Source organism: Xiphophorus hellerii, chromosome 1 (genome assembly GCF_003331165.1).
Source record: "Xiphophorus hellerii strain 12219 chromosome 1, Xiphophorus_hellerii-4.1, whole genome shotgun sequence".
Classification (NCBI taxonomy): Eukaryota; Metazoa; Chordata; class Actinopteri; order Cyprinodontiformes; family Poeciliidae; genus Xiphophorus; species Xiphophorus hellerii.
The window spans coordinates 26,511,935-26,525,846 of NC_045672.1; the positions used below are offsets into that span (position 1 = coordinate 26,511,935).

The 13,912-nt window shown below is 35.8% G+C and overlaps 1 protein-coding gene across 1 annotated transcript; it reads right to left on the reverse strand.

The window, feature by feature from the left end:
* Positions 1–1,326: 1,326 nt before the first annotated feature.
* Positions 1,327–8,916, reverse strand: LOC116714094 (matrix metalloproteinase-19-like). Its single transcript, XM_032554446.1, has 9 exons — positions 8,653–8,916; positions 6,684–6,772; positions 6,469–6,599; positions 6,178–6,390; positions 5,198–5,443; positions 4,376–4,477; positions 3,417–3,581; positions 3,195–3,322; positions 1,327–1,955 (listed from the first exon to the last, which is right to left on the reverse strand). Exons 1-9 carry the CDS (start codon positions 8,767–8,769, stop codon positions 1,716–1,718), a joined length of 1,431 nt encoding a protein of 476 aa, XP_032410337.1. The 5' UTR covers positions 8,770–8,916; the 3' UTR covers positions 1,327–1,715.
* Positions 8,917–13,912: the final 4,996 nt, after the last annotated feature.

A 13,912-nucleotide genomic window follows, 5' to 3' on the forward strand; every position in this document is an offset into this window, starting at 1 on the left:
TAAGGCAGACTGCTCAGTAATCTAAAGTTGAAAACAGATACTTGAATATTTTTTTATTCTGTTTGTTAAATACGAAAATAAAGTCGCTGTTTGTTTGCTTCAAATTCTGAAGGTTATTTACATTTCTTTAATGTTTGGTTAACTTGTATTTTAAACTGTATGAATAGCTTTGCTAGCTCTGCTAACAGATTTTCCCTGGGACTAAAAATCCCTGGGACTTATACTGTTTATACTTGCATGTATAAATCATACAGCTAGCAAAGCTGTATGAATAGCTTTGCTAGCTCTGCTAACAGATTTTCCCAGGGACTAAAAATCAGGTTTTTGTGATGCTGCTCCAAAATCTTCACTTTGTTGTCCTTATGCTACCTTGTAATTATTAATCTATTTGTTTGCTTGGAGACATTGTCCTTTTTGAAGACTCATTTATGCACAAGTTTCAACTCCTGACCAATTCCTCATCATAATGCTGCCACGGTTTTCATTGTTTTTCCACCAAGTAGTAGCAATAACAAAAGCATTTAACAGATTGTAATGAATTTTAGTTATTGATGTTTTCTCCACTGTTCCATGAGAGTATCAGTAAATATCAGTAAATTCAAAAGTAGGATTAAATGCAGATACTGTGGGCAGTTTAAGGAGATAAAATACACTTTTTTTAAATGGCTGGTGTCTTGAAGAAGCCCATTTCAAATGGGAATGTTTTTCAAGAACAATATTTGTGTTTGAAAGTGTTTAAAATTTAAAAAATGAGGAATAAATAGGGTTTTTTTAATCATAATTTTATTGTTGTCTCAATAGTACCACAAACTATTGCCATAAAATTCTGAGTTCATGTGGCTTCCTGTTTGCTGAGTTGCCTTTCAGCTCATGTTGGCACAGGACTTTCTTTAATGTTGATAATGACAATCAATTCTTATACTGTTTATACTTGCATGTATAAATTATTCCTCTACTTTCTTTAGATTTTCCTATGATGTTACACAAGGAATCTATGTGTTTGAGGTGTTCACATCCTCAAATGAGCCTTCATTTAATTCAAACATTTCAAATTAACCTATCAGAACCTTCCAAAGCTATGACATCATCATTTGGGCTTTCTTATATTGTTTAAAGAGGTAATCTTAATGTATATAAATCTGATTTTAAAAAAAGCACGATTTTAAAAACTCTTAATGTCTCTTAATTTGGCATTTAGCCAATAGATGTAATTTAAAAATCCTAAATGACCTAAAACACGAAATGTTAAGTCTTGACTGATCTCCGACAGTCAGGGAAAATAATGTTATTTGTCTCTTCACACAGTTTATGAACATTTCAACAGTATATTTTCAGCTTATTTTAATCAATTTGACAAGGCAGGTAAGATTTTATTTGCTAACACAACTTATTTCATAAAATCTACATAAATCACAGAATAAATATAAAAACAAGAATGCAGTAAAATACACTAGGGAGACACTGTTTCATTCACTGACTACAATACTGACTAAATGAGAAAAATATAAAAAAATATGACTATAAATATCTGTCATGTGCTATTCTAACTTTTATTGCAGTAATACAGTGTCCTCTATTTGTCTCTGAACTGTATATAGTAACAATATATTTCTTGAATCTCCAAGAAATGCAAGAATCTGAGTCAAATCTTCCCTCTGCTGTTGAAACATTGTGCAGATTATGCCTGTGTTGGACGCCTGGCGGCCTCTAGTGGCTCAGTCGTCGCATTGCATCCATTTAGATGCCGTGTCCTGAGGATACTTCTTCTCCACTATTTGACTCTTTTGGTTCACACGCCAGTGCTGGCTGCCTTTAAACATGTACACATAGCCGTCTGTCCACGTCACGGCAGCATCCGTGTTGCTGGGTACCCCATTAAAGAGATTCCCGATCGGTCTGGGGTACGAACGGAGGTCCGTGGGGCCAAACTCATCCCACGGCCAGTATCCAGAGCCCTAAAATGGAGAGAAACGTAATTATTTGACGCAAAAGAGAGTAAATTGATGGAAAGGCGGTTTCTGTTTGGGGCTGAAACGATTAATCGGATTAATAGTGATGAATGGATTATTTAACTGATTGTCAATTAATTTAGTATTGACCTGCTAACTGAAATCTACATGTAACCTGGTTGTATTTCTCTTTTGTTATAATTACACAAAATGTCTTTTTTTGGGGTTATTTGTATTGTTCCTTACCTGACTGAAACACCTCTAAAAAGAAAACTTTGTCATTGTTTTAACTGTGTTACTTTAAGATCGGAAGCCCCTCCTTTTTATTTCTTCTTCTGTGGTATTGTCTTTAAATTGTTGGACCCTCCCCTTTGTCATGTTGTCCTGCTGAAGAGGTGTGTGCTGTTTATTTTTCATCTAAACACATCCAGTTTATTTATAGATCTATTAAGTTAATTTTTGTTATGTACTTTTGTTTTGTGCAGGACTTTGAGCGGGCAGCCTATAACACGGTTGTTTTCTGTATGTTGTTCTCGTCAGAATAAATCAAGAAACCATCCTTTGTAAAGACAAACTGTGTCATGGCCTGATTACTCAATAAAATCAGCACAAGGCAGAAAGGATACTGTTGAAATAATCAACTAATTTAGTAATCAATCACAAACTGGAGCATACAGACACAAAAAAGGCCATTTGCTAAAAGACCAACCTTCGTAGACGAGTAAACAAGCCAAAAATATACAAAAAATAAATACATTTTGCATTTAAAATTAAAAAATATACATGCTTTGTAAATATGTTCTGCCCAGAACTAGTCAAGTGGCAGAGTTTTGATTTCACCTTGTACAAATTATGTAAAGCACATTTTGCTGTCCAGTTATAAATTGGTAAATCTAAAAATTATCAACAGATCAGCTCTATATTGGTGTGAAGTCAACCAGAAAGGGCTGCACTTTTCTCATGTTGATTGTAAAAGGTTTTTGTTAGCTGCAGATCTATCCTTTGCTCCAAATGATGAAGCGTTCACTAAACAAATGGTGTTATTGTATTTTAGGTGATAAAATGTTTATTTTATCATGTAAAAATAATTGAATTATTTGTTTACTTGCATCTTTTAATGTATTTCTAGTATTATGTGGCTGAATGAAAAATGTACAGAATGTGCCAGTGATTTTATCCGATTAATAGCCACAATAATCAATAGAATAATTGATTATTAGTTGCAGCCCTACTTCTGTTTCTTACTTTCAAAAAGATCAGCTTCTTGTTCTTGGGGAAGTAAAGAGCTGAGTCGATATTTCCAGGAATGTTGGTCAAACGTTTAGGGAATCCTCTGTCGAGTTTGAAGCCAGTATACCTCCACACTTTGTCTCCTGAAAAGCAGAAAAACATGTAAAAAAAAAAAAAAAACACTGAGAGTTTCTTTATTACCAATAAAATTTGGCCAGTAAAAATTACTGGATCTACCTTTCAGGAAGTAAGATTTGCCAGTCCGCTGAGAATAAACAGCTGCATCGATGCTTCCTGGCAGCTCCTTCCACAGAGCAGAAATCACAGTGGGAGTGTTGTAGCCAGAGCTGGACACCGTCCACACATACTGTCCACTGAACACATATGTCTTACTCGGAGGAACTGAGGAGAAAACAGGAGAAACATTACGTACTTCCTCTTGAAGAAGCAAAGTACGACAACGAATTACGGCCATTGTAGATACAAAAAAAAGGAAGAGTAAATGTCCCCCAAAGAACTGAGATTAAACTCAGAAATTTTCTAGAAAAAATTAGAAATTTCTGAGTTTGAAAAGTTTAACATTTCCTTAAAAAAAAAAAAAAAGCCCTCCAAAATTCTGAAATGTATTTCATAAATTTTCTTGAAATTTCTGAGTTTGAAAAGTCACAAATTTGTGAGAAAAAAACTCAGAATCTCCTGGGACTAATCCAGGAGATCTCCAAGTTTATTTTTCGCAAATTTTTTACTTTACAAACTCAGAAGTTTTCTTCCAGAAAGTTACTGAGATTCATCTCAGAATTTCAGTTTTTTTCTTGCAAATTTCAGACTTTTCAAATTCAGAAAATTTCATGTTTCCCAAGAAAATTTCTGAGTTAATCTCGGAATTTCTAAGCTTTTTCTTGCAAACGTCACGTTTTCCAAACTGATAAATGTCCACGTTTTTTTGTAGAAAATTTCGGAGATTAATTCCAGAATTTCTGAGATTTTAAACTTTTCAAATTCAGAAATTTCTTTGGTTTTCTAGAAAATTTCTGTGATTGATTCCAGATTTTTATTTTTGTTTTTTTTAGCTTTTTCTTGTAAATTTTCGGCTTTTCAAACTCTCAAAACTATAATTGTTGTTGAAATGATAGCAAAGACAGTAATGTTTTACTTAAGCAAAATATAGAGCTAACTGAGCACCAGAGTCTCTGTACCTAACATAACTGCGTCCAGTTTGGCCTTGCACGGATCTGGGGCAGCTCCTCGTGGCACTGGCTGGTGAGGAATCACAGATGGAGGGCTGTTCTCTGGTTTTCCTGAAAAACAGAAACAACTGCATGTTATGTGAACTGCTGTTTAAAGAGGAAAGTCATATTTTAGAGATAAATAAACTATAAATCTAAATATATTTTTATCACCTTTACTGTTGATGTTTTAAAGCTAAAAAATAATTTTAAAAACAATTATCTTAAAAACAAGAAGTGAGTATCATGTATGATGTCTATAAATTGAGCAGGTTTTAAGATCATACCAACACAAAGGGAACTAATAAAAAGAAAGTATAACTAATAGCGATGGCCTTTTGGGAAGCATTAACTGCAATTTCAGTAAAGAAGTCTATTCGGATATGTAGTCAGATATTTCCGAGTTTGAAAAGTTAAAAATTGGCTAGAACAAAAGTTTCCAAAAGTCTAAAATTTCCATGTTTTTTTAGGATATTTCTGAGATTAATCTCGAAATTTCTCAGTTTCGTGGCATAAACTTAGACTGTCATGAAAAAGTTGGATATAGTTCACATTTGGGCAAAAGAAAAGTGGATTTTGGCCACATTTGCTTGCTGTGTGAACCTGATCTCTGTCTTCATGGTCATATGGCAAATTGACTACTGTATTTAGGGGTACAGAATGTTTTCTTTTTTTTCTGAGCAGGAGAGAAAAAGGATCACAAGCTAAAAGTCTGAACAGAACACATAAATTTAGTTTATGCGTTATTTAATAAAGACAGTTAATTTCTCTTTCGTCAGATTCAAGCATTACCGTACAAAGCTTGGATCCCTTTTATATCATCCAGATGCAGCTTAAAATCAGCTCGGTATCCGACATAAATGGGTCCCATTAGTGCGCTGTAGTACTGCGAGTGGCCCAGGCCGAGAGCGTGACCGATCTCATGAGCCGCCACAATCCTCAGGTTGGAGCCGGAGCTCTTCCCCTCTGTCCACAGTTCATCTTCGTCAAAGTGCACGATGCCTGACTCGGGAGCATCAGCGTGAGCTAAAACATGACCTGTGGATGAAGAAAGAATGTCATCTCACTCTTTTTCAAATGTCACCTTAAAGGGGACCTATTATGCAAAACATTTTGCAGATAATTGTACTTCCATTTGTGTCTCAACTACCTCTAAAAAAACACCCAGCTGTTTTTTTGGCAAAAAGTTAATGTCTTTTGGTGTCTGGAAAATTAGCCTTTTCAAAAACCTCCCAAATGTTAAGTTATATTTGATGGGCACTGCACTGTTACCTAGCAACCCCAGCAGAGCCCAGCTTGTTATCTAGCAACCCAAGTGGAGCTGAGTGTTTGGTCAACTGGTTTTATCACTGTATGCACACTACAATGGCTGCTGGAAAACACAAGTGTTTTGTTGTTGACTTACCATTTGCAGGAGGCTCTACTAATGCTTTTCAAAGATGTACTGTTGTATAATTGCCCATTTGTTAGCAGCCATTTTCAAGTGCAGGCATGAATGTTGAGTTAGGGGGCGTGGCCAGCAGCAACTTATTTTGATTTAAAGTGACAAGACGCCCTAAAACAACTCATTCTGAAAGGAGCTCAAAATAGACTGAACTGAGCAGAGTAAAACCTCATTATCTAAAAATGGTTTTGTGCAAAACAAATATGTAAAGAACATGTTTTCTGTACCCCATAGAGCCATCCTAATCTGTCCAAGGAAGCATAATAGGTCACCTTTAAAACAGCAGAAATGTCTACAAACTTGTGAGGTGATCTAATTTTTCTCCCACCTCGTCCATCAAAGGGTACGGGGCACGACTTGTCTTTTGTGTGAAAGGAGATTTTTATGTCTGCCCTTCCTTGATGCAGCTCCCTGAACTTTAAAGACGAAACGTCGCTCCAGTACTTGAATGCGGTCTGGATGGCCTGCCGGGTCTTTGCTGCGCCGAGGTCAGGGGTGTAGTTGTAAATGCGATACGTCAGCATCTTCTTCCGCCAGTAACCTGTTCAATAATAACTGTAGTTAATGCTTACACACTTCACCGGTCTGTGAATGTGTTTCACAAAGGAAAGATACCCACCCATGATTCGATATTTGAGAGAATTGTTTGTGAAAGAGTCTTCCAGACCGCAGCGGGGTTGCCTCATCATTTCCAGTGTGGATGAATCCAGATTTCCAGATTCTTGAAGGTTGGATACTTTCTGAAAGATTCTGACATGAACATTAAACTTAACTCTCATTGATTCAAATGAATAACTAATAATAAATGAGGATGTGAACCTCATTTAGCGTCACCTCAGGGCCTCCTCTATTTTTTCAGGTGGAGGGTTGAGTTGTGTGTTGTCCAGTGGGATGTGCAGGTAGCCATACTTCCTTAAATATGCCTAAAAGAAAAAGCAATCAGTTTAACAGCTGGACGCCAAATCAATTTATTGAACCCCCGAGGGAAAGGTTACTGCCACGTTACGATCACAATCTTCACTGTATTTGATTGTGTATGTGATTCTAGTGACGTAAATGATGTAAAGACTGGCAAGTAACAAAACTGAACCACGTTTTTTCTGAAATTACAGCCGTAAATCTGGAATGAGGAAATTCCTGCTTGTTTTTGTTTACAAAATCACAAAAAAGCTTAGTGAAATAGATAAGATTCATGAACAGCAACGTTCCATTTAACTATCATGACTAAACCGGTTTAAACTGGTCTTTTTTAGTGCAGTTTTATTGTTGCATTACTGCCCTCTTATGGCCAAGAGTGGTATCGGTGTGTTAATTCACTCAACTAAATTTTGTTCACACAAAACTAAATTATTTCGTATGTTATCTTTACTAGAATTGATTAATTTAACACAACAAACACATTTTATGTGTTAACTTGAACTTAAATACTTATATTTCATTTCAATATTCATTTAATATGAATATTAATTCCCTGCTTCACATCTTCGAGGGCAAATTTGCAATTGGATTTTAATCCAATTAAACCCAATTGATGAAGTCATGCTAACACTGCGAAAACACAAAACCTTGTCAAGTATTTTTGGTCTAGTTTCTAGTTCAAATATCTTAGTACACTTGAAACAAACAAAAAAAATTTCTAAATGTTATGAGCAACATAATCTGCCAGTGGAACTAGTATTTTTTAATATTTAAAATAGTATTCTTAAAATCAATGTTAAAGAATTACTCATTTAAAACAAGTTTCTATGTTGCTGAAAAAATATTGTAAGTTAGTTTTGCCATATTTCAAATTGGTAAAATCATCAGAAAACATGGGACAAGTGTTCACTGTAATGCTGAGGATACTTGGGTAGATTAAAGACATAAAAGTCAAAACAGAAACTGATTAGTCAATCTCTTGATCTGGATAGTTTTGCATTGGCCTCCAAGAATAAAGTAAAGAACCTCTGTGTTATTTTTGACCAGATTATGTAATTGAAGTCCCATATTAAAGAAGTTTCCATCATTTCCTATTTTAATCTCTGGGATATTGCCTAAATTAGAAATATCTTGTCCAGGAGTGCCGCTGAAAAACTGGTTCATGCATTTGCTACTTCAAACCTGAAGTTTTCTTTACTATCAGGAAGTCCACAAAATGGAGTTAAAAGCTTCAGCTGATCCAAAATGCTGCAGCAGGAGTTCAAAAAGAGAGTTCTCCTATTTCAGCTTCCCTTCATTGGCTCCTTGTTAAATCCAGAATATAATTTAAGGTTCTCCTTCTCACCTATAAAGCTCTTAATAATCAAACTCCAGCGTACATCAAAGACATGATTGGTGAATACTTTCATAACAGAGAACTTCACTACTTCTAAAAACTCTAGAAGTTGCATGTAAGGCAGATATTTTAGTTATCAATATGAAATTATCAAAATCAAATTACACAGTAGCAAACCTTGGGATATTGCTGAGATAATGACTCAATGGGATCTGCTGGGTTTCCTTAGATAGAAAAAAAAGGTTTTTTTAAATAATGAACTTATCTTATGATAGATGTATTGTTTGATAACTATCAATTGGAATGCATGTAAAGTAATTTTAGTTCATTACAATAACAAAATGGTTACATCTTCAAGGGGTATGAATACTGTGTAATACACAGAATATACTCTACAAACTTTAAAAAAACGTATTTATCCAATTAATGATGACAATAAAAATCTAATAAACATTTAAATAATTGAGTATTAATTTGAGTTTTCATTAATAGCTATTATATTCCCTCTATCTGCAGTAAAACTCCAACAGCACCCCGTTTTATTCTTACCACTGCTTCGGTGAGGTCCTTGTTGCTCAGAGCAATAGATGAAGCTGTTGTCAGCAAAACAAGAAGCACCATTAGCTCCAGTCTGCAGAACATTTTCCACTTTGGATCCTTTCCCATCACAGATGAAAAGAAAAACCGGCTAGAATAAAGTATGTTGATTTTTTTTTTTAAACTTAATGCATGTATTAATGCTCTATCTTCCTAGCTGTAGCCACAGTCATCCTCTGTAAATTAGCTCTTTTACATCTGTGTTGAGGCTGGTTAGTTTGGGCACTCGTTTTTATAGCGAGTATTTGCTCCAGACATGCCTCCTAACCACACAATAAAACCTTGACAAGGAATGTGAAGTGTGGAGTATAGAAAAAAAAAGACATGCTAATTTCAGGCACAAACTGCATGATCAAGTCTTTGCACACCATCATTTTGAGCCCCTTGAAGTGTGCAAAAATAACTCAGGCATGTTGTTTGCTTCAAAAGAAGCACATTTTGGGATTAGAGCTGTTGAGAAAAGGGGGCTAGCTTCCTGTCAGTAATGAAAGGTGCTGACTGTGTACAGATAAACATTTAAGTATAAAACAAGAAACATGTTACTGATAAGCTGAGGTAGCTTGAATCAATGTGAACGTGTGGGAACGAGGAATTGTTTCATATTTGCATGTCTTGCAGCTTCTCCAGCAGAATCTGAGTCTATTTTTTTGTTGCTTCATTGTTTCCAGTTTGTGAAAAAACAAGTGACCACATATTCCCCAGAGGGACAAAAGGAACCGCTTGTTATTTCGCTTCTTAATGTAGGATCACATTCAGGAGAAACCAGAGACGCCTCCAAGTAACCATTGCAACAAATCAGTGACAGAGAACGTCTCGTTTTCAGTCTCATTGAGAAACAATGGCTCATAAAAACTGAGTGGAGAGAAAAAGTCACATCTGTAATCTCCAACCATGTTTTATTTTTAAATGGCTAATATTAATGATAACGCATAATTTAATCATTCTGAGAAAGGTAAAAGATTTTTTTCTATTCTCTTAAGCTTTTTTTTCTACTCCATTAGATTAAGCCAAGTTACTGATGACTAATGAAAGTGTTATTTGATGTACACTACAAAAACACAAAGTCTTACAAAGTATTTATGCTTTGTTTCTAGTGCAAATATCTTAGTACACTTGACATGAGACAAAACTAACTTAAAAGTAACTTTTCAGTAAGATAAACAAGCTTGTTTCAAGGAAATAATTCTTGAATATAGATTAATAAAGTACTACTTTCACTTTTAGGTTATTTCACTAAATGTGTTATAAAATGTGTTATTATAAGTGACATAACCAGCAACAATATTAATTCATTATTAACGTAAAACAAGTTCCTATATCTTTCTGAAAATTTACTTGTTAGTTAGTTTTGTAATATTACAGAGTAATATAATATGTGCACTAGAAACTGTTCAAAAAATACTTGGTAAGATTGTGTTTTTCAGTGTACTTAGAAAACTACGAAAACATGTTGCATGATTGATTACCAACAGCATATGTTAATATATTCTTTAATTTTACAAATCTATGAGGTTTAGTTTATGTCTTATTATCGGTTATTAATAATCACACTGTTTCAAATTGATTAAAGAGGTTTAATAAATACTCTTCAAAAGTACGACAGGTTTCGTAATCTGTGAACTTTTTTTCTTTTTATCTGTTTATTTCAAGCACAACAGACATATAGTGTGGATCAAAATGAGCAATATGTAACACAGTTATGGAAAATATAACCGAAGCCTCATCTGTAACCAGAAACAAGCAGTTGTCCACTAAAAATGATCACCCTTTAGTTTCTCCTGATGTTCGATTGTCTGCAGCTTATATTTTCTTAATTTTCAATGTATCAAAGTCAAGATGCTCAGAAGGTTATCTACTGCAGGTAAGATACTGACTGCTCTTATTGGAGCTGTCCCTTAAAGTTAACTACATTCATCAGAGAGAAAGAAATGGCTGCATTCATATAATGCCTTTCTATTCTTGTTGACCACTCGATGCTTTACAACACAAACCACAACAACCCCAATGGCACACATATGAATACATCGCTTTTTACTCACTGCACCGTGTACATTTCTGTTCCAACGCTCAGCGACCGCATAAGAAGCAATATCGTGAAGGACAAGATTGGGCCGTTATTTTAATTTTTAATTTCTAAACTGAATTATAACTGCATGCAATAGGATATAAAAACATTGAGTAACCTTTAGCGTTACTGGGATCTCCCTTTTTTTATCAGGATAAATAAAACTGCAAGGTATAAGCAGACTTTGCATCTGCTACTAGATCTCTCCTGCTGACCTGGAGGATATGAAACAATTTTCTTTTGTTTCACTTTTCTGAGTAAAGTGTTTTGAGTAACACTTTACTCAAAGTGGGCAGAAAGGAAACTAATTATACCATAAAAAATATGTTAAAATTTTTTACTACCAAAATTCTGACAATTTTCTTGGTTTTAATAAAATCATATGTGTTTAAATTGTAATTGAGCAGATAAAAATGTTTAAAAAATACACAAGAAATTCTATTTAAATTTATTATTATTGTTGTTGTTTATTTTGCTGAGCTGACAGAAAAGAAAACTATTTGCATTCTCATCTTATATCTTCACTGTTATTTGCACAATCATTTGCACATTCTTTTGTAAATAGGATATTGTATAATCAGGCATATTTTGTAAATTTTTTAAATGATCATGTTGAATAGAAAAAAATAGAAACATTAATCTACTCAGTTGCAAATTTCTTTGAAACTTTTTTCAGTAGCTGCACAGAATTGTTCCTTATGTTGTAACTTTGACCTCACAATACAGTAATTGTTTTTTTTCTTCATATTTTACCTTTGTGTGAATCAGCATGTGATTCCCCCACTGAAAGACAATAAAGGATATATCTACTCTGTTCTCAAATGTCAAAAGTTAAATTTGAAGAACTCTCCTCCCAGAGGTTTCCTTTGGAGTCTAAATGTAGACAAAGCAAGCTATTTAAGTTTAAGTTGATCAAAATAGACAATCAAAGGCTGAATTAAAATGTTTGTTTAGGTTAAATTTAATGGAGAATGTGAGCTAAAAAAAGTTGCGTTTTATTGAATCTTTTTGAGCAAAATGAGGGCAACAACTGGCTGACCTGACAAGAGCAAAAAATAAAAAAAGTGTTTGGAGAGCAATTCAACAATGCAATGAAAAGCTCACAGCCTTCTGGGAATAACTTTTATTGTCTGGATAATGACATGTACATATCAAGGGTTAGTCTGAAAAATATGAAACCAAAGCAGAAATTTCATCTTTAGGAAGAAGCTTGCGCTGAAGGGAAATGCTACATTCTAGCATGAAACCCATCCAGTCTGGTCACCTGGATCCATAGTTACCTCACCAACAGGCCGCAGTATGTCAGGCTGAAGGACACCGTGTCTGACACTGTGGTCAGCAACACAGGAGCCCCCCAGGGCACAGTGCTGGCCCCTCTTCTCTTCACCCTGTACTCCTCTGACTTCCACTACAACTCGGAGCTGTGTCACATACAGAAGTATGCTGATGACACAGCCATAGTCGGATGTATCAGGGACGACAGAGAGGAGGAGTATCGCTGTCTGGTGAGGGACTTTGCTCTCTGGTGCCAAACAACCACCTGGAACTCAACACTGCTAAGACGAAGGAGCTGGTTATAGACTTTGGGAGGTCCAGACCAAAGCCGAGACCAGTCGCATTAGAGGGAACTGAGGTTGAGGTCGTGGACTCCTACAAATATCTTGGGCTGTGGCTGGACAGTAAACTGGATTGGTCAAAACACACTAGCCACCTGTATGGGAAAGTGCAGAGCAGGATGTACTTCCTGAGGAGACTGCGGTCCTTTAACATCTGCAGCAAACTGCTCTGGATGTTCTACCAGTCTGTGATTGCCAGTGTCCTCTTCTACATCGTGGTGTGCTGGGGAGGCAGCATATCCAAGAAGGACACGTCCAGACTGGACAAACTGACCAGGCGTGCCGGCTCTGTGGTCGGCATGAAGCTGGACTCTCTGGTGACGGTGGCAGAGGCGAGGACACTGAACAAACTGCTGGACATCATGAACGATAGCAGCCACCCTCTACACGTCGTCATCAGCAGCCAGAGGAACCGGTTCAGTGACAGACTGCTGCTTCCCAAGTGCCGGACCAATAGATTTAAGAACTCTTTTGTCCCCCATGCCTTCAGACTGTACAATTCCTCATTGGGGGGGGAGGTGACACAGGACAGAGGGTGGAAGGAGTAGTGACCCCTTGTATTTTTCTCCATACCTATCAGGTCAAACCACATAGTGCAATACGATATCACTGGTCAATCTATCCGTCAAATTCTTATATTTTTTTGTGTTGTATTTATATTTACTTATATTCTTATATTCTATATTCTTATTCCTTGTTTCTTGCATAATTTAAGGTTTTTCTTGCATAATTTAAGGTTTTGGTTACTCACATTTGGTGTGTACCTTAGTATTTAATTTGTATTTTGTATTCTTTTGCACTTTTGCTTACTGTGTGTTAACTTTGTTTTTTGCCTGGGAGCTGCTGGTAACTTCAATTTCCTGAGGGAGTCTTCCCAAAGGATCAATAAAGTACAAGTCTAAGTCTAAGTCTAAGTCTAAGAATTAACTGGTTCAACTTAGTTGTTGCAGCATCGGTGCCAGGAAAGAAAGGTGGAACAATAATTTATGAAACATAACTGCATTTTATGACAACAAAAACAGAGCTGTGAGCTTAAATTGGTGCAAAAATCATTCAGAAAATCATGTTTTTTGCAATACTTTTCGTAAATAAACTGCAACAACAATATCTGAGAACAGTAGGAGGCAAACAATTAATCGACTTATTAGTAGTTCATTAGACTAAAATTAATTCCAATCGATTAACTAACAACGTTAGCTCATACCTTCATTTAGTATTTTAGTTTGGCCGCCATCCAGCAGGTGGCGCTGCTGGTCATCCGTAAACGGAGCCGTTGAAACAGAAACAAATATGGCGGCGGAGCCAAATCAGGACGGAGGAAACGGTCCGAAAAGAGTCCGGCGGGGGGCGCAAGATGCGTGCATACACCTCTGCTTTGAAATTTAAACACTCGACAAGCTCCCTAAGTTGTTTAAACAGCTGACTCAAGAAACTGTCTAAATATTTTTGGCTTACTTCTTTTGTTAAATTAGCATATCATGAAAAACTTAGTATTTTATCTTATGGAAAAACGGTCGACAGTCTTGATTCA

Excerpts from the sequence above, each read along its gene's own strand:
- LOC116714094 (XM_032554446.1), bottom strand. The coding sequence starts at position 8,769 with ATGGGAAAGGATCCAAAGTGGAAAATGTTCTGCAGACTGGAGCTAATG. Across the intron at positions 6,391-6,468 it reads TCTCAAATATCGAATCATGG|GTTACTGGCGGAAGAAGATG; the intron begins GTGGGTATCTTT and ends ATTATTGAACAG. Across the intron at positions 3,323-3,416 it reads CAAATCTTACTTCCTGAAAG|GAGACAAAGTGTGGAGGTAT; the intron begins GTAGATCCAGTA and ends TCTGCTTTTCAG.